The following is a 23,764-nucleotide window of genomic DNA, read 5'->3' on the forward strand; positions in this document are numbered from 1 at the left end:
TCCCTGCTGTACTTTTTCTACCAAAAAAAGACCTGCATGGAGGAAAGGCGGGATGGAAGGACATGTGCTCGTCCCATTAAAACACATCCATACGTACCGATGGGTGGTTCAGTGCAGAGAGCGCCTTGATCGCGCCTTCCCCTCGCGCCCTGCCCACGGATCTCCAGAGCGTTATCCGCCGTTCCAAGCGCCTCGCTCCGCCGAGATAAAGCCGGCCAATGGCTGGCCCGCGTTCCCTTTTTTGGGTTTCCCTCCCCTGCCCTCGGGTTGGCTACCTCGCAGAGGTCGAGGCGTGGTCCCCTTTGACGGCGGCGCTTATAAATGCAGCCGCCGGGCGGCACGAGGGAATGCTGGCTGGCTGCCGCTGCGGGGCTTGGGGACGAGAGAGGCTCAGACGGCTGCGGGTGAGTGGGCGCGCCGGGGTGGGTGGGTGGATGGGTGGATGCCCTCGCCAAGCAGGGGCGCGCCTGTCTGGGGAGGGGCTGTGATCCGCAGCTGCCCGTTTGGGAACCGGTGATAGGAGAAGCTTTTGAATGCAAAGGGGGGGGGGGTCGGTAGTGACGTGTGGGAACCCCCCCCCCTTGCTCTCCATGTAAGGGAAAAGAAGAGAAACCCCTCGCTGCAAGTGGAAAACCTGGAGAGGTCTTAAGCCCCCTTTGGGTCTGCTGCGCATTAATGTAGAGGGACACTCAACAAAACGCGGTTCTCTACTCCCCCCCCCCCCCCGTTTTGAAGTGGTCCAGGCTCTACCAATGCTCCCTCTAAGCTGTGCAGTCTTGTGAGCAAAAATTCTCCTTTGTGAGCTACTGGCATTAAAGTTGTGAGCGAGCCATTTGGCTGCTGCATCAATCAGTTTGCTCTGGAGCCATCCCTCCTGAGCTGAGACAGAATTCTCTGAGCCGGAGGCTAAAAAACGGTGAGCTAGCTCACACTAACTCAGCTTAGAGGGAACACTCTACTTACCTCCTTTGGCCACTTTTATTCTGCAGCGGGCATCTCTCGGGTTCTGCGGGGGAGCCATTCAGCGCCCCGCAAGTGGGGTAGACCGTAGCAAAATCCATCGCTGTTCTCTTTTCCTTCTGTGCCACCTTCGTGGTCCGCGAAGATCGGATGATCTCTTCTTCCCGAGTCGTCTGTAGGGTTGACTCCGGCGGGCAGCCGTGTCGGTCGGGAGCAACAGAACGAAGTCCCAGTCCCAGCGGCACCTTTGGAGACCCAGCCAAGAGCAAGGAAGCTTTATTCACGGAACATTTCATTTGTGTCTGACGGAGAGTGCTTTGCACAGGAAAGCTTGCACCTTGAATCGAACTTGGTGGGTCTTAAAGGGGCCTCGGGACCAGTGTTCCCTCTAAGCTGAGTTAGTGTGAGCCAGCTCACAGTTTTTTAGCCTCCGGCTCACACATTTTTCTCTTAGCTCAGGAAGGACGGGGCTCCAGAGCAAACTAACTTATGCAGGAGCCAAATCGCTGGCTCACAACTTTGAGGCCGATAGCTCACAAAGTAAAATTTTTGCTCACAAGACTCCACAGCTTAGAGGGAACATTGCAGTCTGGACTCAAACTTTGTTTGGTCCCTAGGGCTGCCGTCCGAAACACTCCCCTGAGAGTAAAGGGAAAGGAGTCTTGGGACCCCTTAAAGGCCGATGCATTTGTGGTGGCGGAAAATAGTGTGTGCAAGGGCCAATTGGGTGTGTGACGTGACACCCCAGATAATATGCGCACAGATGGGTGGGGGAGTTGCGAGCATTGTATGGCATTCAAAAAACCCATGATGTTTCTACATAAAAATCGAGAGTATAAGCCTGGGGACCAGGCCCATAGCTACAGTGGAGCATCTCGGGACTAGCCCCCCCCCCACTTACTGGCAAGGCCCCCCCCAACTTTGCATCCAGCCTAGGGCCCCCAAGCGGTGGCAGGTGTGGGGAAGGAGCCGGGTACTCCTGTGCAGCTGTCTGGCATGAAGGGCTGGCTACGGTGGCCGTGCGGAACCAGACAGCAACTCTCTATTTCCCCCAGAAACTTAATTAAATTACATTTGATTTGATTTGCCAGTGCCCCCTAAGAAATTTAAATGCCCCCCGACTTTAAAAATCCTGGCTATCGGCCTGCTGGGGACCCTTCACTTAGAAGAGAGTTAGAGTCCAGTGGCACCTTTAAGAACAAAAAGAGTTTAATTATGGATGCATGCTTTTATGTGCATGCACTCAAAAGCTTATACCCAGGATTAAACTTTGCTGGTCTTAAAGATGCCGCTGGACTCAAATTTTGTTCTGCTGCTTGAGACCAACACGGCTATCTATTTGAAACTTTAACAAAACTAGGAAAGGGAAGATTTCTGTTCCAGCCCTGGTCAATATGATTCCATTGATATTTTATTTAGTACTACATTTAACTAATTTAGTTTTTATTTGTTGGCAGGCCTGAGACTTTAAATTGTGGTCTTTTAGACCCTTTAAAAAATAAAAATAAAAAACCAAGTAACAGCGTTCCGTGCGCCTTGGTGTTTAGTCATGCCGGCCACATGACCACGGAAACGTCTTCGGACAGCGCTGGCTCTTCGGCTTTGAAACGGAGATGAGCACCGCAACCCTAGAGTCGGATTCGACTGGCTTTCGAGCAAGGGAACCTTTACCTTTAAAAAAATAATCATTGTTTCACTTACATGGTAAACTGCCTTGTGTTCCGCAGTGTAGAAAGATGGCGAATCGGTGTTTAAATACATTACTTAAATAAGTCAAATTCAACCATTTCATGCAAGAGCCTGTCTTGTGAATTCCCTTTGTTAAATGATGGTTGACTTTCAGGTTAGCAGTAGTGTCCTGGAAGAATGAAATGTTCTTCCATGGGTTTCTGACTGTTGCCATTTTAATGTTGATTTAAAAAAAAGAAACTGCCTGGAGACCGGCTTTTTTTTGCAGCCAGCAAAAGGGCATTGTTGATGGATGGCTGTGTACGTCACAGTGGAGGATAAACAAGTGAGCAAGCTGCTGTTGGCACGGCTGCTGTTGTTGTGTCCCATAATAGTGCTGTGGAGTAAATGAGAGCCAGTTTGGTGGTGTAGTTAAGTGCACAGACTCTTAATCTGGGAGAACCGGGTTTGAGTCCCCACTTCCTCCACTTGCACCTGCTGGATGACCTTGGGCAAGCCATAGTTCCGTCAGAGTTGTTCTCTCAAGGACAGTTCTAGAAAGAGCTCTCTCAGCCCCACCTACCTCACAGGGTGTCTGTTGTGGGGAGGGGAAGGGAAAGGAGTTTGTAAGTAGCTCTGAGACTCCTTTGGGTAGTGAAAGGCGGGGTAGAAATCAAATCTTCTCTTCTTCTTCAACCAGTGCTGCAGGGTTGACATCTGGGTTTGTTTCCCTGGGCTGTTGTTGCTGGCAGATATGGGGACTGTCCAGGCACTCAAGGGCTGTGAAGGAGAATGGTCCTTACCCAGAAGATACACACACTAGAGTACTTTTAGTTAGGAGCTGTAGGGGAGGCCAAGGGGCTGGCTCTTCACATTCCTTGGGGACTGCTCTGTCTCTGAATACCACCCTCTGGCCTCATCATTCCTGTCCCTTCACTTAATTTGGTAGGTCTAGTAATCTTAGAAATGATTGACAGAAGTTCTTCAAGGGCAAGTTCCTGTCCAAGGAACTGGAACCGCTGGGGTGGATCCTGTCACTCCACTACACAAAATTTTATTATTTTGTAAAATGTTTTTAAAAATAATCACAGTTTCATTTATATGGTAAGCTGCCTTTACCAGATTATGCATGAGATAGAGCAGGTCGAGAAAGGAGGACTTTTCTCCCTTTCTCACAATACGAGAACTCATGGGCACTCAGTGAAATTGCTGAGTAGTCGGGTTAGAACAGATAAAAGGGAAGTACTTCCTCACCCAAAGAGTGATTAACACAGGAGGTGGCAGCGGCTACAGGCATGGACGGCTTCAAGAGGGAATTGGATAAACATCTGGAGCAGAGGTCCATCAGTGGTTATTAGCCACAAGGTATAGGTAGGAACTCTCAGTCTGGGGCAAGTGATGCTCTGTCTTCTTGGTGCTCTCAGGAGTAGCTGGATCTGTATGGAGATATGGACCAGCTGGAAGTCTTCAACAGAAGGTAGTGTGCCTGTTCCCATTACATAACTCCACAGTGGTCTCTAGAAAAGTCACTGCTGTGTGGACGTTTCACCATTTTTGACCATTCATGTGAGTTTGTTAAAAATTTATATCCTGTCTCTTCGCTTGTGGCTGAAGAGTGTGTCCACAGACTGAGGTTTCACGTTGTGTGTACGAAATGGGTTCTTGCCCACGAAAGCTTATGCCAAAGTAAATAGCCTTTATGGCGCCTGGAAGACAAGTGTTTTGTTGTCAAAGACTGACACAGCTTTAGAAGTCCAGTAGAATGTGCCGTGAGTAAACACGGTTAGGGTTGGGCTGTCAGGGAATTGCTTTGGGGGAGGGCAGAGTGGGTGGTAAAAGCTACTTGACAAAAGCTTGTGCAAATCCCACGTGCTCTATGGTGATTTTTTTTTTAGAGGTCTTCTTGCTTGTCTGGTGGTGATTTAAAAACACAGGTGTGTGCAGCTGTGTTGACCTAGAAGGGGGGGGGATGCAAGCTGTCTCACAATTCCTTTTGGACCTTGTTGGTCTTACTAGCTTTGGGAATTCCATGGAACTCTTTCTTGGATGATGAACAAAAGTGTGAGAAGGGGGAAGACTTCCTAGGAAATGGCATGATAGAAGCAACTCCCCCCCACACCATCTACTACAAAAGCTCTTGAACTGTTTCTCGTAGTGTTTAAATTTGTGAGGGACAGAAGAAACTGGCCTAGAATGGATGCTGACTCCAAACATAAGTGTTGTTCATAAACTCTAAAGTCTCTGTGTTACTGGGATATCAACTGAGCACAATTAAATGCAGGGGAATGTGATACGGCTTCATTTCAGCAGACGTAGGCAAAATTATTTGTGTTGGAACAAATGGTATGAATAGATTCCTCAAAAGGTTTTTTTTATTAGTCCATTTCTTTGTAGTTTTGTGGAACACACCAATAACAGGATGCATCTGTATATTTTAATAACTTATGAAAAAAAAGGTCTCGTACCAAAAGCATTCTGTACTGATTTTCTCCTGTCCCGTCTTCGTACTAGTCATGAGAAAGGGAAACATGAATTTTTAGACCTGTAAAAGATACTTGTTAACGCAGATTTCAGAAGGTAGGAGATAGTTCTGATTAAGAATTTAGTTTCTTGTTGAGTCTCAGCCCATTTCAACCAGTCACAGCAGATTCTGGGCTATTTTAGAGATACTTCAGAAGCAATAGCTGGGTGGGAGAGAGGTACACTCTCTTCCTTTGAAAGAGAATAACAGCCCTTATACAGGTGAGTGCTCTCTCTGAAGGAAGGCCTGACTGGGCGATTCCCTCCACTGGGTCTGGACGCAGGGCTTGGTTCAAATTTCTTCTGCACTGGGAAGGACTCCCCAGTCATTTTGCTTTCTGCCTCAGTGAGGGGAGAAGGGGTATTGTCATAGGGATGCCAACCTCCAGGTGGGACCTGGGGATCTCCCGGAATTACAGCTGTTCTTCAGACTGCAGAGATCAGTTCCCTTGGAGAAAACGGATGCTTTGGAGGGTGGGCTCTGTGGCACTGTACCCCACGGAGGTCCCTGTCCTCCCCAGGCTCCACCCCCAAATCTCCAGGAGGTTCCCAGTCTAGATCTGGCCACCCTACCCCCCCAATCCCCTGCTGGTGGCCAGGGGGTACCTGGCAACCCTAGGTATCGAAGGAGTTCTCAGTGTTTGAACTACAGGAGGGCCAGTGGGTCCCTAGCCCCCTCCCTCTTGGGAAGTTCTTCCAAGACACAGTTTTAGAAGGCTTCAGGGTCTGTGACTCGGCCCCTGTGCCTCTCCTTACCACCACCAATACACATTTGGTTTGCCGGATAACTCCTTGCCACAGTGAAGTCATAAAAGGCAAAAAGGCCTTGTTTTAAATGTGCAAGTCTTGCTGAATAAGGCGGTTCTTAGAAAGAAGAAGAAGAAGAGATTGGATTTATACCCCGCCCTTCGCTACCCAAGGGAGTCTCAGAGCGGCTTACAAACTCCTTTCCCTTCCCCTCCCCACAGCAGCTGAGAGAGCTCTGAGAGAAACTGCTCTTTTTTCAAGAACAGCTCTTATTAGAGCTACGGCTTGCCCACGGTCATCCAGCAGCTGCAAGTGGAGGAGTGGGGAATCAAACCCGGTTCTCCCAGATTAGAGTCCGTGCACTTAACCACTATACCAAACTGGCACGTGTATGTATAAGTTGTGGGGACGCAGTGCTAAAAATTAAAAACTAAGAATTTCTTTATGTATAAGTTGTGGGGACACAGTGCTAAAAATTAAAAACTCTCTAAGAATTTCTTTAAATGCATCGGGAATGGAAAGCTGGCCAGGAGGCGGGGTCCAAAGAGGTGAAAGGATTGCTAAAAGCAGATAGGGAGACTGCTGAGGAGATGAATGAATTGTTCACATCAGTTTCCACTGTGCAAAATGTGAGAAAGTTACTTAACTGCTGGTTTCAGGAAAGATGATGGAAGAACTGAGTCAGGTAGAAGAGACTGAGCGGGCAGGGGGGCGAGGTCTCTCCTTCAGCTGCTGGAAATGGGAACTGTATTACTGGGGATGGCCTAGGGTTGCCAACTCTTGTGTTGGAAAATTTCTGGAGATCTGGAGGGGAGGAGCCTGTGGCAGGCGGGGTTTGGGGAGAGGGGGAACCTCAGCAGGGTGTAATTCCATTGAGTATGCCCTCTTAGACAGCCAATTTCCCCAGGTGAGCTGATCTCTGTTTGGAGATCAGTTGAAATGTAGGGAGATCTCCAGGCCCCACCGGGAGGTTGGGAAGCCCAGGACTGCCAGTCTGCAGAGTCCAGGGCAAAAGAGAGTTTCCCAGGCTTTTGGCACAACTGGGATGTCCGCTAGGGTTTCCCCACTCCATGCAAAATCTCTTTCCTTCGAATAATTATTGCCGTATTACCTCTGGGTGCCTCCATGCAGTCTGATTCAAATGTTTTTTCCCTCTCTCTCTCTCTCTCATAGTTATTTTGAACATCCAACTCTACCATGGCTGATAACAAGCGTAAAACCGACAGCGCCTCCTGCAGCGTGCTAAGCTGGGATCAAGTCAGTCGCCTGCATGCGATCCTGTCGGAGGTGGTACCAATCCACGGACGAGGTAATTTCCCGACTCTGAAGGTAACCTTGAAGGACATTGTCCAAACGGTCCGCAGCAGGTTAGAAGAAGCCAACATTCAGGTGCACGACGTCCGTCTGAATGGTTCTGCAGCCGGTCAAGTCTTGGTCAAGGATAACGGGCTGGGCTGTAAGGATCTGGACCTTGTCTTTCGAGTGACCCTCGCAAGGGAGGCAGAGTTCCAGCTAGTTCGAGATGTGGTTCTGCAGTCCCTTTTGAACTTCTTGCCTGAGGGGGTGAGCAAACTAAAAATTAGCCCCATGACACTGAAGGAAGCCTACATCCAGAAGCTGGTGAAGGTCTACACTGAAGCTGACCGGTGGAGCTTAATCTCTCTCTCCAATAATCACGGTCGGAACGTGGAACTTAAGTTTGTGGACCGTATAAGGCGGCAGTTTGAGTTCAGTGTGGATTCCTTCCAAATCATACTAGATTCGCTACTCTTGTACTACAGTTGCTCAGAAAATCCGATGTCTGAGCATTTCCATCCGACTGTGATTGGAGAGAGCGTGTACGGTGACTTTGAGGTGGCTTTTGACCATCTTCGGAACAGACTGATCACCACTAAGAACCCCGAGGAGATCAGAGGCGGCGGCCTTCTGAAGTACAGCAATCTCCTCGTGAGGAATTTCAAACCCATGGACAGAGAGGAGATCAAAAGTCTGGAGCGCTACATGTGTTCCAGATTCTTCATAGACTTCCCGGATATTCTGGAGCAGCAACGGAAACTGGAGCAATACCTCCAGAACCACTTTGCTGAAGAAGACCGAAGCAAATACGACTACCTCATGACCTTGCGCAGGGTGGTGAACGAGAGTACGGTGTGCCTCATGGGACACGAACGAAGGCAGACGCTGAACCTGATCTCCCTAATGGCGATCAGAGTTCTGGTAGAGCAAAACATCATCCCTAGCGCTACTAATGTCACTTGCTACTACCAACCTGCTCCCTATGTCAGCGATGCAAACTTCAGCAGCTACTATATCCCAGATACCTGTGGCCAGTCTTATCCCACTTGGTTGCCTTGTAACTGACTCGGACTTTCCCGTAATGCCTTCTAGATCTTTCCCCTACACAGAATAATACCTCTAGGGCTGCAATTTGAAGAGTTCTTGGATAGACCACGATTTAGCCTCCTTTTTCCTTGCTAGAAGGAAAGGGATTATATGGTTTCTAACTGGAGAAATATTGTGTCCTAGAATTCCTCTATGCTTTATTTTGTTTTTGAATTCTTAAAACTGGATGTTGAAATATGGTGTCTGGACAAGAAAAGTTGCTTGGTTGTTTCCCTGACTCCTGAAGTTCCCCAGCAGCCTTATGTCATGGTGTATAAGTTGGCGGTTGGTGCGACCATGGAATTACCATCCCATGCGTGTCTAATCTCCAATCCCACTAAAATCGCTGGGATTTCAGCACTAGACCGTGTGCAGGATTAAAGTAGAGGGCATTATTGGTTTTTTTCTCCCTGAGAAAGTCTTAATTTTCAAGTTGTGGCAACAAATGACAAAAGAGTAGAGAAGAATCTATGCTTAAAGAATGCTGCCAATTCTACAGCGTTTTTTGTTGGGAAAGAAAGGCACCCAAAGTTGCACAGTTTAGAAGCTCCAACTTGTTAAATCAACCCCCTTTAAAAGTTAAGGTACTCCTAAGTGTGACTACAAAAACCTCTAACTTTCTCTTTTTATATATATATAATGTATATATCAAATATATATATTTGGATAAGGCTTTTTCTAGCAGGTCACTGCAATGTTGAACATTATAGCAAATCCCTTCCAGGAATTCTGTTGAAAGATTTTAAAGATCTGTCTTAGCTGAAAAAAGAGACCAGACAAAGATTATGCATCTCTGCCAGTCTATAAATGCAGCCTTTAGGCTTGTGTAGCCTCCATTTGCATTGGAGCTGTGCGTGGAAAGGATGGGAAGTTAACTCTTCAGCTTCCTCTTAGCTCCCCTAATTGAAACCTGGGTTCTCTGCTCTGCTATTAGTATTTTAAAGGGGATGAATGCACATTTCTTCCTTAAAACACTAATAAAGCAAGTTCTGTAGATGTATGGAATTTTGGGGTCTTCCTCCTAGTCAGTTGCTGAAGCTTGTCTTGAAGATGTTCAACCAGTATTGGTGTGATGGAACTAGATAGGCATTCTCTAGACAAATGCCTTGCTCATCTACTGCTTCGCTCTCACTTTGTCTTCGCTGCACATATCTGAAATAGTATTGAGAATGAGAACAGTAGCAGCAACCAGTGAAACATTGAGATCAACCTTGGAGATATCTAAGAACTGAAACTGTGTGTAGAACTGGTTCTCTAACTGGTGTTCCAGAGGAGTCTTCTTGGGAAGTTGAGAGGTTCAGTTAAACTAATAATTTTAAAGATCAGCTGAATATTGTTGGAGTTTCTCAAGTCCAAAGTATAGAAGGGGGTCTTTATAACTTGTGTTTTGGGGTGACTCAAGGGAGAAACAGGATTGCTCTTGTGATTCTACAGTTTCCCTCAAGAACTATGTTCAGAGGAAAAATTGTGTGTGGTGACATCAATTTTGGGTGCTGTCTCGTCTTGTCTTTTTTGGTTATGTCCCAGTCAGCAGTACTACTGATACAGAATACGTCAGGTTTTATATGTGGACAAATACTCTTCTGTTAAAAGAAACCAGGTTTTATGTTTGTGTAGTTTAGAGTCCAAACAGTGGCTTCCGGCAGAAGCCTTTACCTTCTCCGCTACACTATCTAATAAAAATGTGTGTGTTTGGGTGGGGCTTGAGGATCAACGTTCTCCGCCGAGACTATTACTCTTGCTGACAATCATTGGTTAAGTCAGAGCGGCCTTTGTGTACAGAAGCATCTTTACTTAACCGTGTCCCAGAAAAGGAAGTGAGCTAAACTGTTAAGAGTCTGAACTTGGCAGAATATTATTTGCGAGTCATTTTTTAGGATGATGTTGGGAGTCGTACAGAACTCTCTGAGACCTTTTGCTTACTCAGTTGTTCAGACCACAGGAATTTGTGCTTTTTCCTCACAGGGCTTCTTCTGTTCTCTAGAGCTTTTATCTGTACAAATGCAGGCAGCTTTGGGTGTTCCGAAGCAGCCGACTCGCCTTGCCGTGGATAAAGCGCGAGCTGAGTCACATGGATAAGCAAGGGAGTGAAGGCTGGACGCGGACTGCCAGCCGGTTCCAGCAGATGTGCTTGGAGAGACTAGATAACTGTGGGGTTTTTTGGTCCGTGCCTGAATGATTCTGAAAATGGGAAATGTAATGCTGTTTCTTATAAAAGAAAACAATCCAGAGAGCAAGAGAGATTCTTCACCTTAAGACAGAGGTTGCAAAACACACAGACTGTGGCTGGGTTGTGTGTTGCATTAGTAATTTCAAGGGTGGGGAGGACATAAACCTGGGAACTGAATAAGGAAGGGCTTTTTTGTTTGGAATCGAATCTAAAAGGTCGGAGTGGATTATAGACTTCTGAGCAGCATTTCTTTGTATTGTAAAACATGTTGTGCACTTTTTTTCCTGGCAAATCTGTGACTTTTTTTTTTGTTAAACAGTGAATTTAATATTAGTTGCCAGCTGAGGAGTTCAGTCTCTCTTTGGAGAGCTACCAGAGTGTATCTTATTTTGGTTTTCCTAAAGTCAAATAAAGGCTGTCAACTTAAGTGTGTGTGTGTGTGTGTGGTTCCCACCGTAAGCAAAACACAAAACAACTCGGCCCCATCATTTCCAAGCCTCTTCCGTGTTCTATGCACCTTGGCCGATTGATAGTTGCCCACAGGGTTCATTTCATAGAAAAAGAGGTGCAGGAGCTCATTAGCATAACTTATTTGCATATGCCACACCCCCTGACATCACCGGAAGTGTGTCAGAGGGCAACACCCACCGCTCAGGCTCCACTGGACTGTTTTGGATTGCTAGCTATGGGGGGGGGGAGGGGCAGATCTGTCCTGGCAGAGGGGGGAGAGCTTGTACCTGAATAAAACCTGGTCTTAAAGGTGCCACTGGACTGTTTTGGACCGGGGGGTGGGCGGAGGGGGCTCTGCAGCTTACCTGGCTGCTTCTTGCTCTGACTGAGGGCTGCTGGGAGCAGGGGGTGGGGCTTGTTGCATGTGCCCGCCCCCTGGGCTCTTTACTGCCGGAGCTCTGCTCCTGTGCGCTCCCGCAGGAAATGACCCCTGGTTGCCCACTTTCTTTCTAGTCTGGGTGTTGCATTTGTACAATAATTTCTTTGTTTGGTTCTCAAAAGTAGCTTTCAATCCGTGCTCCAGCAGGAAAGCTGCCAGCAAAGTAATCACCCTGTGATGTTCGAAGGAAGGCCATACCTCTGTGGTCAGAGAATGTACACAAGGCCTTGTGCTCCAGAGCATTTAGCATGGTGCGGTGAAATTACCACAAAGGTAATGGGTATGGGACTGGACTTCTGCAGATGAAGCAGGACGTTCAAGAGGTCCTCCGTCCTACCACCCACTGTAAGAACGTAACAGAATATCCCCACTGGATCTGACCCAGTGGTTCGTCTAGTCCAGCATCCTGTCTGCAGCAATGCATGGAGAGATACCACTGGGAAGCTCACATTTGAGACCTACAGCCAGTTGAGGTCAACTGGTGTGGTTAGTCCAGTCACCATTAGAGTGTTTAAATTAAGCTACAAATGCAGGAGCGTCACTTTACTAGATTACTCAGCTTACAAAGCTACATGGACCCACGTTGCACGCTTAGAAGCGAAATATTCCTCTCTTTATTTGAGAAGTACACTTAGGATAGGAAAGAGTAGGGACATGATAGAGTACTAACTTACTAGCTAAAGGATGGAGGCAGATGGCGAGAGGCCCATCTGCCTCATGATGGCAACAGAAGACCACATGTCCCTTTCTTGGTGCATGCAGGGAGAGAGCTTGTCTTCAAGTGAGTGAGAGAAGGAAGGGGAATTGGTCCCTGTGTGCCTATCTAGCCTCTGAGACAGAGGTCATCACATCTGGAACTTCCAATACAGCCAACAGCCTCTTCCCTGCCGAGTGCTTCCCACCACCTGACAACTGGTGGCAATTCTGCCTCTGAACCCAGAGGTATTGTTCAACTCAGGGGTCGTTTCGTAGAAAAAGAGCTAGGGGGACTCATTAGCATAACTCATTAGCATATGCCACACCCCCTGACATCACCGGAAGTGTGTCATAAGGCCACACACCCCGCCCCCAATGGTCCTGGCCGCCGCCGGCCTTGCAGCTCCACTGCCGAGCCCCATGAGGGGCCCGGCGGTGGACCTGCAAGGCCGGCGGGGGGGCAAGGAAGGCCCGCAAAGGGCCTCCCTCCTCACCCGGGGGAACTGCGATCCCCCACGATCCCCTCCGAAATGACCTCTGGTTCAACTGCCATGGCTACTAACATACCTACCCTCCAACTTGTCCAAGTGCCTTTTCAATCCATCTAAGCCTTCACCTCTTCTTGTGGCAGTGAGTACCACAAGTCAACAACCAAATATCTTTCCCCTTTGCTGTTAGACACCAATTGAAGTTAGGCATGGCTAAAGTCATTGTCTTTTGAAAACAACAATAAAACATTGCTTAATGTGAACAATGCGTACCTAGCTCCCTTCAGTTCACTATAGTATTCTGTATCTTCTCTAGTATTATTTTATGTCTCTTCCCTAGTTTTGTATATGGATGAATGGGCCTTCAGGAAAGTGGCTAATTGGCAGGTTATATGGTTGCAAATTCTGGGTTTGAAAATACCGGGAGATTTGAGGGTAAAGAGTGGGGTTTAGGGAGGGGGAGATCTTGTTTAGTAGGGTATGATGCCATGCGGGTCCACCTTCCAAAGCAGCCATGTTCTGCAGGAGAAATGGAATAAATGTCTTAAGTGATTTATGTAGTCTAAAAATCAGTTGTAACCACAGTTCCCTCTAAGCTGCGCTAGGGGATGTTGGTGCACAAAATTTTAACAGGCAGCTCACTGGTTGTGAGCAAGGCTCCCTCTAAGATGTGGAATCCTGTGAGCAAAAATTCTACTTTGTGAGCTGCTGGCATTCAAGTTGTGAGTGAGCAATTTGGCTACTGCATGAATTCGTTTGCTCTGGAGCCATCCTTCCTGAGCCAAGAAAAAAACGTGTGAGCCGGAGGCTAAAAAACTGTGAGCTGGCTCACACTAACTCAGCTTAGAGGGAACACTGGTTGTGAGCTTCTGCTCACTGGACATTTCCCCCTCCATTGGAAATAATGGAGGGGGGGCACCTCCTACTGGAGCCCATAGAATTGGACCCCCCTGGTCCAATATTTTTGAAACTGGGGGGGTGGAGGAGAGGCACGAACAGCTATGCTGCAAATTTGGGGGCTCTATCTAAAAAACCTACCACCACCACCCCAGATACTTCCAGATCGATTCTCCATTATAGTCTGTGGGGCACATTGACTATAATGGTCCCCATAGGCTACAGTGGAGCCGGGGGAACTGATTTTTTTATGCTTTTCAGTATGATTTGTAAGTTGGCTTGAGTCACAGGGAAAAGCAAGATATAAATATTTGAATAAATTGTTTGGGCAGGTTGATAACATTTAAGCAACTTCCTATTTGTTAGGTTAGGCAGGGCTCTGACAATGATAGTTCCACCTCTGTTATACTTGACCTGTAATGCTGGTTGTCATATTTCACTAAAAAAAACCCTCAAAAAACCCCAAAGCAGACTGCAAGAGTCCCCCCCATCCCCTGCTGGTATATTTTCTAAGGCTCAGCACAAGGTGACAGTCCAAGGCCAAGTCTACCAATACAGTGGCAAGGGGTGGGTAGACCTCTTCTCTGGAGGCCAGGTCTACCAATATAGTGGCAAGAGGTGGGTAGACCTCTTCTTTGGAGGCCAGGTCTACCCATATAGTAGAAAGGGGTGGGTAGACCTCTTCTCTGGAGGCCAGATCTACCAATACAGTGGAAAGAGATGGGCAGACCTGTTCTCCGGAGGCTAGGTCTACCAATATAGTGGAAAGGGGTGGGTAGACCTGTTCTCTGGGGGACAGGTCTACCAATATAGTAGAAAGGGGTGGGTAGACCTCTTCTTTGGAGGCCAGGTCTACCAGTACAGTGGAAAGGGATGGGCAGACCTCTTGAGGCCAGGTCTACCAATATACTGGCAAGAGGTGGGTAGACCTGTTCTCTGGGGGACAGGTTACCAATATAGTGGCAAGCAGTGTTCCCTCTAAGCTGAGTTAGTGTGAGCTAGCTCACAGTTTTGTAGCCTCCGGCTCACACACTTTTGTCTTAGCTCAGGAAGGAGGGCTCCAGAGCAAACTCATTTATGCAGGAGTCAAATCACTCGCTCACAACTTGAATGGCAATAGCTCACAAAGCAGAATTTTTGCTCACAAGGCTCCGCAGCTTAGAGGGAACACTGGTGGCAAGGGGTGGGTAGACCTGTGGAGGACAGGTCTACCAATATAGTGGAAAGGGGTGAGTGAAAATTAACTTGATTCTGTTTTCTCTTACAGTGCTTAAAATATAGCTTAAATATAATTCAAAATAATTTATTCTGAGATTTTTCACAAGGTTATGGAAGTAATCTAAAAAAACTAACTTATGCGATGGTCAAATGTAGACCTGCTCACAACTTTCATGCTGCCAGCTTTTTTTTGCTCACAAGGTAGAATTTCTTCTCACAACACTGTGGCGCCTAGAGGGAATATTGGTAACTCCAGAAGATTTCCAACCCCACTGAGAGGTTGACAATCATAACAGGTTGAGGCTAGTGGGGATTCTCCAGAGACCCACGTGCTTTCACAGAAAGGCCTCTAGCTCCCTTGTGGACCTTCAAAAGGAAGGGTTCATTGCATGTGCCAAGCTCAGCGGCTACTTTCACCTTTGTGGCGTGGGGGGGCCGCAAGCAGTGCTCCCTCTATGTTGTGGAGTCATGTGAGCAAAAGTTCCACTTTGTGAGCGACTGCCATTAAAGTTGTGAGCAAGCGATTTGGCTACTGCATAAATTAGTTTGCTCTGGAACCATCCTTCCTGAGCTAAGACGAAAATCTGTGAGCCAGGGGCTAAAAAATGGTGAGCTAGCTCACACTGCTTAGGGGGAACACTGGCCACAAGTCCTCCAGCTTCTGCAAATGGCTCTCTAATGTCTCCTAACCACCGTCTCCTCAGATGCTTCCATTACAGTGTGTTGTCATAGAAACAAAGAGCCGGAAGGAACCTGAAGGGGAGTGTTGCCGGGTTGCTTCCTTTTGCCAGTGGGGGCGAGGCTTCCTGTCTGGGATCTTCTGGCGCGCGTGCATAGCGATGACATCACCCGGAAGTGACATCGCACTAGGCACTTCGCCGGGGGACACTCTAGCATGTGGCCAGAAACTCTATGGTACCATTGAGTGGTGGGTTTTTTTGGTCAAGTGCTAGAGCATCCTCTGGCAATGTGCCTGGAACAATGACGTGACCTCCGGGTGACATAATTACGCCAGGCGTGTTGGTGTGATCCTTGCACTTTGGAGGTGGGGTTCCCCCAGCCAGCTGGATTTGGGCCGGCAGATTGGGGGCCCTAAAAGCTGGCAAACCCCCGGGGGGGGGGGAATGGCAAGCCCACTGAAGGGTCATCTAGTGAATTGCCTACATTGTGCAGAGTGTTGAAAACTCACTTCCCTCCGCTGCTCACCCAGTGATCCCTGCTCTATGTCCAGAGGAAGGCAACAAATTTCCGGGATCCTTGAGCCAATCTGGCCTGGTGGAAAATTCATTCCTGACCCCAAAGTGGCGATCGGTATGACCGTGGGCATGTAAGAAAGGGCCACAAGAGTCAAGCACTGATGCGGCCCTTCCGGCCCTCCCTTCTCGTGATCTGCCTAAATTCACAGAATCAGCGTTGCTGTCAGATGGCCATCTAGCCTCTGTTTGAAAACCTCCAAAGAAGGACAGCCCCCCCACCTCCCGAAGAAGCCTGTTCCACTGAGGAACCGCCCTAACCGTCACAAAGTTCTTCCTAATCTTTAGCCGAAAACACTTCTGATTTAATTTCAACCCGTTGGTTCTGGTCCAACCTTCTGGGGCAACAGAAAACAACTCTGTACCATCTAGGGCTGCCAAATCGGGCCGGGGGGCGGGGAAACCCCCGCTTTGCAGGCCCGATTTCCGCCGCGGCGGAATTGGGCCAGGGGGGAACCCCGCCCCCGGCGTGTGCGTCACTAGGAAGTAATGTGGGCACGCCGGGCACGCTGGGGGCGGGGCCACGGCCATACAAGGGAAAACTCTATGGTTTTCCCTTGTATGGCCGTGGCCCCACCCCCAGCGTGCCCGGCATGCCCATGTCACTTCCTAGTGACGTGCACGCGGTGCACGTGCACGCTACACGCGTGCACTCACCCGACACCAACCGGGAGCCCCCCGCTCCCGGCGAAGACTGATTTGCCAACCCTAGTACCATCCTCTGTACGACAGCCCTTCAAGTACTTGAAGATGGCTATCACATCACCTCTCAGTCGTCTCCTCTCCAGGCGAAACGTACCCAGCTCCTTCAACCTTTCCTTGTCCGACTTGGTCTCCAGAGCTCTCACCATCTTCGTCTCTCTCCCCTGGACACATTCCCGCTTGTCAACACCTTGTCAACATCCTTCTTAAACTGCGGTGCCCAAAACTGAACCCAGTACCCCAAATGAGGCCCAACCGGAGCAGACTAAAGTGATACCATTGCTGTTTCAGCCCTCTTGCCACTCACCCATACAGCCCCTCCTGGGTCATTCATGCTCCATCGGCATTTATGCCTGCATCTTCATGGTGGTTGGGCCACTGGTATGCTGCCTTTCTACTTTCGAGGGGCATGAATACTCCATGACGTCACTGTGGGGCGGGAGCAGAAGCCAGCAACATTTTCGCCCTGGGACCTGTTTCCGGCGGGGAGGGCTGTTAAAAGGCCGTGTTATGTCTTTATCTGTATTACATCTCATGTCTCTTGAGAAACCTGTATAAGGGTCAAGACGCGACAGTTAGAACCAGATATGGAACAACTGATTGGTTTAGCATAGGAAAAGGAGTACAACAAGGATGTATATTGTCACCTTGCTTATTTAAGATATATGCAGAGTACATCATTGAGAGCCAGTTTGGTATAGTGGTTAAGTGTGCGGACTCTAAACTGGGAGAACCGGGTTTGACTCCCCACTCCTCCACTTGCACGTGCTGATGTGACCTTGGGTCAGTCACAAGCTCTGGCACAGCTGTTCCTGAAAGAGCAGTTTGTGTCAGAGTTCTCTCAGCCCCACCCACCTCACAGGGTGTCTGTTGTGGGGAGGGGAGGGGAGGGGAAGGGAAAGGAGTTTGTAAGCTGCTCTGCAACTCCAAGTGAAGGGCGGGGTATAAATCCAATCTCTTCTTCTTCATCATCATGTGAAATGCTGGCCTGGATGAATCACAAGCCGGAATTAAGATTGCTGGGGAAAAGATCAACAACCTCAGATATGCAGACGATACTACTCTAATGGCAGAAAGTGAAGAGGAACTACAGAGCCTCTTGCTCAGGGTAAAAGAGGAGAGCGTAAAAGTGGGCTTGAAGCTCAACATCAAAAAAACTAAGATTATGGCAGCCGGCCCCATCACTCCTTGGAAAATAGAAGGGGACGTCGTGGAAGTGGTGACAGACTTCATGTTCCTGGGATCCCAGATCACCGCAGACTGTTACAGCAGCCATGAAATTAAAAGACGCCTGCTCCTTGGGAGGAAAGCGATGGCGAACCTAAACAGCATGATATAAAAAGTAGAGACATCACCCTGCCAACAAAAGTCCGCATGGTCAAAGCAATGGTATTCCCAGTAGTCGTGTATGGCTGCGAGAGTTGGACTATAAGGAAGGCCGAGCGCCGAAGAATAGATTCTTTTGAACTATGGTGCTGGAGAACTCTTGAAAGTCCCTTGGACTGCAAGAAGATCAAATCAGTCTGTCCTAAAAGAAATCAACCCTGACTGTTCCCTGGAAGGCCAGATAATGAAACTGAAGCTCAAATACTTTGGCCACCCAATGAGAAGGGAGCACTCCCTGGAGAAGACCCTGATGCTGGGAAAGATTGAAAGTCAAAGAAGACGGGGAAGGCAAAGGATGAGATGGTTAGACAGTGTCATAGATGCAACGAACATGAAATTGAGCAAACTTCAGAGGACGGCGGAAGACCGGAAGGCCTGGCGTGATCTGGTCCATGGGGTCGCGAAGAGTCGGACTCAACTGTGCGACTGAACAACAACGAAAAGTTGAAGACCTGGACAAGGATTGTAAACTGGAACAATCCTATTGGCTAATATATGAATGTACCTAATCAGAAGGCAGAGAAATGTTCAGGATGGAACTAATCTGATTGGTTGTTATCTTTGTAATGCCATTGGTCCTTAACTGTTCTAGGGCATGGCTACACCAGCCCGGAATAGTTTAAAAGGAGCCCAGCTCCACTGTTGTCGTGTGTTCTTCCCTGTTCCTGTTTGAAACCAATAAAGCTGATTCACTGTTACTTACGAGATGGCATTGAGTTCAATACTTAACAGGCTGGGTCTCCTGTGGAGGAAGGCACCTTTGAAATTTGTTTTGGCTTTATGACTTGTTCTGACAGACGTGCAGAGCATATGGATAAATGGAGATACTCTTGCGGCAGGAAGCACAGCTGCCGTTCCTGCTTCGGTTTCCCAGAAACAGTTCAGTCAACTTCAAGATAAACAGTGGCCAAGGTTAGCTAAGCCCTTCCTCTGCCTGCCTCTGATAGTTCAAATTGATCCTTTGCCCCTCCTGCTAGCTGGAAGGTCTCCTGCCTCCGAGCGCTGAGCAGCCCCGTAGCTAGGGAATTATTTGGGAGGGGGCCTGGGGGGGGGGCGCCAGCTAATTAAATGAAAGTCGAGTGCAGGTGGTAAGTTGGAGCACTTTGGGGGCAGCCCAGGAGGGAGGGGCCCCAGAAGAAACACTAGGGGGCTGGGCCCTGTGTTAGCTACGGGCCAGGCGCTGAGTCTCACTTTCCAAGAGCAGAGGTGGTCCTACCTAACGAGGGTTGTTTGCATTATTTCGCTAGCTCTTGGGACCCCACTCTGCTGCCACCTTTGACAAAACCAGAGATAACCCCAATTTGCAGGACCAAACTTGGCGTGGTGGGTTAATTCTTTTTTTGTAATGTGTGTGTGTGGGGGGGTTGTCATCAGGTCACAGCTGTCAATGCCCTGACCTGGATAGCCCAGGCAAGCCCAATCTCGGAAGCTAAGCAGGGTCGACTCCGGCAAGTACCTGGAATGGGAGACCTTCAAGGGATACCAGCAGTCGGGAGGCGGGGGCAGGCTTTATTCAGCCGCCTCTCTGAATATCCTCCAGGCCCCCAGTAGGGGTCAGCCACCAGAGGTCGCCGTGACTTCCAGACGCACACACAGTCACATACACATATGAAAAATATATTTTAAAAGAGTCACAGCTGACTCATGGCGACCTGGTAGTGTTTTCAAGGCAAGAGATGCCTGCCTCACCTTGATGACCCTGGTATTCCTTGGAGGTCTCCCATCCAAACATTAGCCTGCTTAGCTTCTGAGATCTGGTGAGATCAGGATAGCCTGAGCCAATGTTCCCTCTAAGCTGTGGAGTCTTGTGAGCAAAAATTCTACTTTGTGAGCTGCTGGCATTAAAGTTGTGAGCGATCTATTTGGCTACTGGATAAATTAGTTTGCTCTGGAGCCATTCCTCCTGAGCTGAGACAAAAATGTGTGAGCCGAATGCTAAAAAACTGTGAGCTAGCTCACACTAACTCAGTTTACAGGGAAAAGTGACCTGAGCTATCCAGGTCAGGGTAGTTTAGAAAAATAAAATACATTTGATATCGGAATAGCTTTCAATACAGTAATACAATATTGCCCTGTACAGTCATGTACCAATAACCTGAGAGCCAGTTTGGCGAAGTGGTTAAGTGTGCAGACTCTAATCTGGGAGTACCGGGTTTGATTCCCCACTCCTCCACATGCAGCTGCTGGTGTGGCCTTGTTTCAGTCACAAGTTCTCTCAGAGCTGTTCTAGCACAAGTCGTTCTCGAAAGAGCTCTCTCAGCCCCACCTACTTCACAGGGTATCTGTTGTGGGGAGGGGAAGGGAAATGAGTTTGTAAGCCACTCTGAGATGCCGAGTGAAGGGCGGGGTATAAAATCTAATCTCTTCTCTAAATGGGGAGGAAGGACCCTGACTTGGTGGTAGAGCTCATATTTGATGGGTAGAATACCTGGTGGAACGAGCTCCCGGAGGAGATCTGGGCCCTGCGGGACCTTGTACAGTTCCGCAGGGCCTGTAAGACGGAGCTCTTCCACCAGGCGTATGAGTAGGAGCCGCCACTACCATCACCATTATTCCATCTTCACCTGGCCCTGGATGAGGGAACATCAGCGTTTCCCTGGAGCAGATGATGCTGAATAGTCGAAATACGCCATCTGTGAAATACCATGTTGAACACCTAGAGCACTTTAGTCAATAACTTGTTAAAAATGTTTTGTACTGTTGGGATTTTAAATGGTTTTAATTATGTTTTATATTGGCGTTGCCTCCATGTAAGCCGCCCTGAGCCTGCAGGATCTTGGGCAGAAGATACTGGGAAAGACAATATTCTGTCTACAAGTTTTAATAATACATTTTAATAATATTATTATTATTATGTCTACAAGTTTTGAAGAGCCGCTGAAGGCCAGAAGACGGATAGACCAACAGCCTGAACAGTTTTAGATTTTCCAGAGTCTGAAATATTTCTGTATGAAAACCATGTACCGGAAGAAGGTTTTTAAAGGGCCTTCAATGTACAGCTATGAAATAAGCAACAACTGTAGTGTTTCAAAAGGAGAGCTACATCATGATGCTAATTTTTCATTTAAGTTCTACGCGGAGGGCTGAAACCAGCAGGTGCTTAAAGCAAGACTTCATTTCGAAGGGCCTGTTTTGCTTCTGAGGCCCGAGAACAAATGGTTTCGAAAGTCTTGCGGTGCCCACAAAGTTTCAAATAGAAAACTGAAGAGAAAGAGGGCAAGCCTGCTAAAATGGCACCTGCTCTTATTTGCATCTGGTTCTCAAGGAGATGGTGAAACTGTGTCTGGGCGGTACCCCTTCAGGCTGGAGGTGGGCGTTAATGGGGTTGCCCGGGGCTTTTTTTGTAGAAAAAGCCCAGCAGGAACTCATTAGCATAATAGGACACACCCAGCAGCAGGAACTCATTAGCATATTAGGCCCCACCTCCTGCAGAAGTAGGTCTTTGCTTGCACAGCTGCATCTCTATTGAAAGCTATTTCTATATCAAATATATTTTTCTAAACTACTCGGACCTGGATAGCTCAAGCTAGCCCGATCTCACCAGATCTCAGAAGCTAAGCAGGGTTGGCCCTGGCTAGGATTTGGATGGGATTCCTCCAAGGAAGTCCAGGGTCATCACGCCGAGAGCAGGAAGGGTTGCCTCAGTGCTTAGTTCTTGTGGCCCTCTCTTACATGTCCAGGGAAATGCCGATCGCCACTTTGGGGTCAGGAAGCAATTTCCCCCCCCCAGGCCAGTTTGGCTGGGGATCCTGGAGGGTTTTTCGTCATCTTCTGGGCATGGAACAGCGGTCACTGGGGGTGTGGAGGGGGAGGTATTTGGGAATTTCCCTTTCTCACAATACAAGAACTCGTGGGCACTCCATGAAATTGCTGAGCGGTCGGGTTAGAACAGATAAAAGGAAGTCCTTCTTCACCCAAAGAGTGATACACACTTGGAATTCACTGCCACAGGAGGTGGCGGCGGCTACAAGCATGGACGGCTTCAAAAGGGAATTAGATAAGCATATGGAGCAGAGGTCCATCAGGGCTATTAGCCACAAGGTACAGATAGGGGCTCTGGGGCAAGTGATGCTCTGTCTTCTTGGTGCTTGGGTGTGTGTGTCAACAGTGGGAGGGCTTCTAATGTCCTGGCCCCACTGGTGGACCTCCTAATGGCACCTGGTATTTCTGGCCACTGTGTGACACAGAATGTTGGACTGGATGGGCCTTTGGCCTGATCCAACATTGGCGTCTCTTATGTTCTTAGATGACCCTGGAGGTCCCCTTCCAGCTCTATGATTCTATGATTTGTGTTTCCATGGCAATAGTCAGTTGTGGGGGCCCCCTCCCCCCGCCACCCATGTAAGCACAAATAACACAATTCAGGCTGCAGGTAGATTGGTTACTAAAATTAAACAGCCTGTCGGTTTGGATGAAGCTGCAGTAAGTTCTTATACGTGGAGCCAGAGGTGGTCGGAGTGATTCTGGAGCTCTGGCCAGAAGTCCAAGATGGAGCCACATATGCAGTCCCTCCCTGCCACCCGCACTTCCAGTGAAGCTAAGCAAAGAGTGTCCCTTGTTCTCTGCAAGATGGGTGGGAACCATCGCCACTGCTGGGAACCAGGCATGGCAGGTGCAAGCAGTGGCAGGAACCTCTTCTTCTCCTCCCCCCTCACCTTTAAGGAAGTGGGGCTGTGGGCAGTTGCCCCCCCCCACCAATGCTCCCTCTAAGCTGTGTTTTGTGAGCAAAAATCCTACTTTGTGAGCTACTGGCATTAACACTGTGAGCGAGCGATCTGGCTACCGCATAAATTAGTTTGCTCCGGAGCCATCCTTCCTAAGACAAAAATCTGTGAGCCGGAGGCTAAAAAACTGTGACCTAGCTCACACTAACTCAGCCTAGAGGGAACACCGCCCACCACCACCAGACTGAGGCCATGGATAGCTGTCCCTCTTGCCCATCGGATAAGACCGTGAAGCGGGGTACGGTGGAAGAAGAACTCACTATTAGTTAGGGAATCAACATCCACTCCAACCAGGGGTCATTTCCTGCAGGAGCGCACAGGAGCGGAGCTCCGGCAGTAAGGAGCTCAGGGGGCGGGAACATGCAACAAGCCCCACCCCCTGGCTCCCAGCAGCCCTCAGTCAGAGCAAGAAGCAGCCAGGTAAGTGGCAGAGCCCCCCCCCCCGTGGCCCGCCTTCAGGTACAAGCTCTCCCTCCTCTGTGAGGACAGATAAACAGGTTGCTTACCAGTAACTGGTGATCTTCGAGTGGTCATCTGTGCATTCACACCAATGGGTTTAGTGCGCCTGCGCTGACCCAACCGGTGCCGTAGCAAGCTATGTTTCAAAGGATTTTCGCGTGAGTCCCACTGAGCATGCGCAGGAACCCCAGCACGCATGCCCAGAGGGGACGGGCGCGGAGATCCCGCCAGTTCCTTCAAAGCACCGCCGCCAATCAACACCTATCAAAAAATCAGGAGCTGACAGCAGAGGGGAAGGAGGGCGGGCGGTGTGAATGCACAGATGACCACTCGAAGATCACCAGTTACTGGTAAGCAACCTGTTTATCTGTCCTCACAGAGGAGGGAGAGCTTGTACCTGAAGGCGGGCCACGGGGGGGGGGGCTCTGCCACTTACCTGGCTGCTTCTTGCTCTGACTGAGGGCTGCTGGGAGCCAGGGGGTGGGGCTTGTTGCATGTTCCCGCCCCCTGAGCTCCTTACTGCCGGAGCTCCGCTCCTGTGCGCTCCTGCAGGAAATGACCCCTGGTTGGAGTGGATGTTGATTCCCAACTAATAGTGAGTTCTT

The 23,764-nt window shown here is 48.8% G+C and overlaps 1 protein-coding gene across 1 annotated transcript; it reads left to right on the forward strand.

Moving 5' to 3' along the window:
• Positions 1 to 360: 360 nt before the first annotated feature.
• Positions 361 to 8,285, forward strand: FAM46C (family with sequence similarity 46 member C). Its single transcript, XM_015412904.1, has 2 exons — positions 361 to 404; positions 7,069 to 8,285. Exon 2 carries the CDS (start codon positions 7,093 to 7,095, stop codon positions 8,254 to 8,256), a length of 1,164 nt encoding a protein of 387 aa, XP_015268390.1. The 5' UTR covers positions 361 to 404; positions 7,069 to 7,092; the 3' UTR covers positions 8,257 to 8,285.
• The last annotated feature ends 15,479 nt before the right edge of the window (positions 8,286 to 23,764 follow it).

Source organism: Gekko japonicus, unplaced genomic scaffold (genome assembly GCF_001447785.1).
Source record: "Gekko japonicus isolate JY-2015 unplaced genomic scaffold, Gekko_japonicus_V1.1 scaffold1488, whole genome shotgun sequence".
Lineage (NCBI taxonomy): Eukaryota > Metazoa > Chordata > Lepidosauria > Squamata > Gekkonidae > Gekko > Gekko japonicus.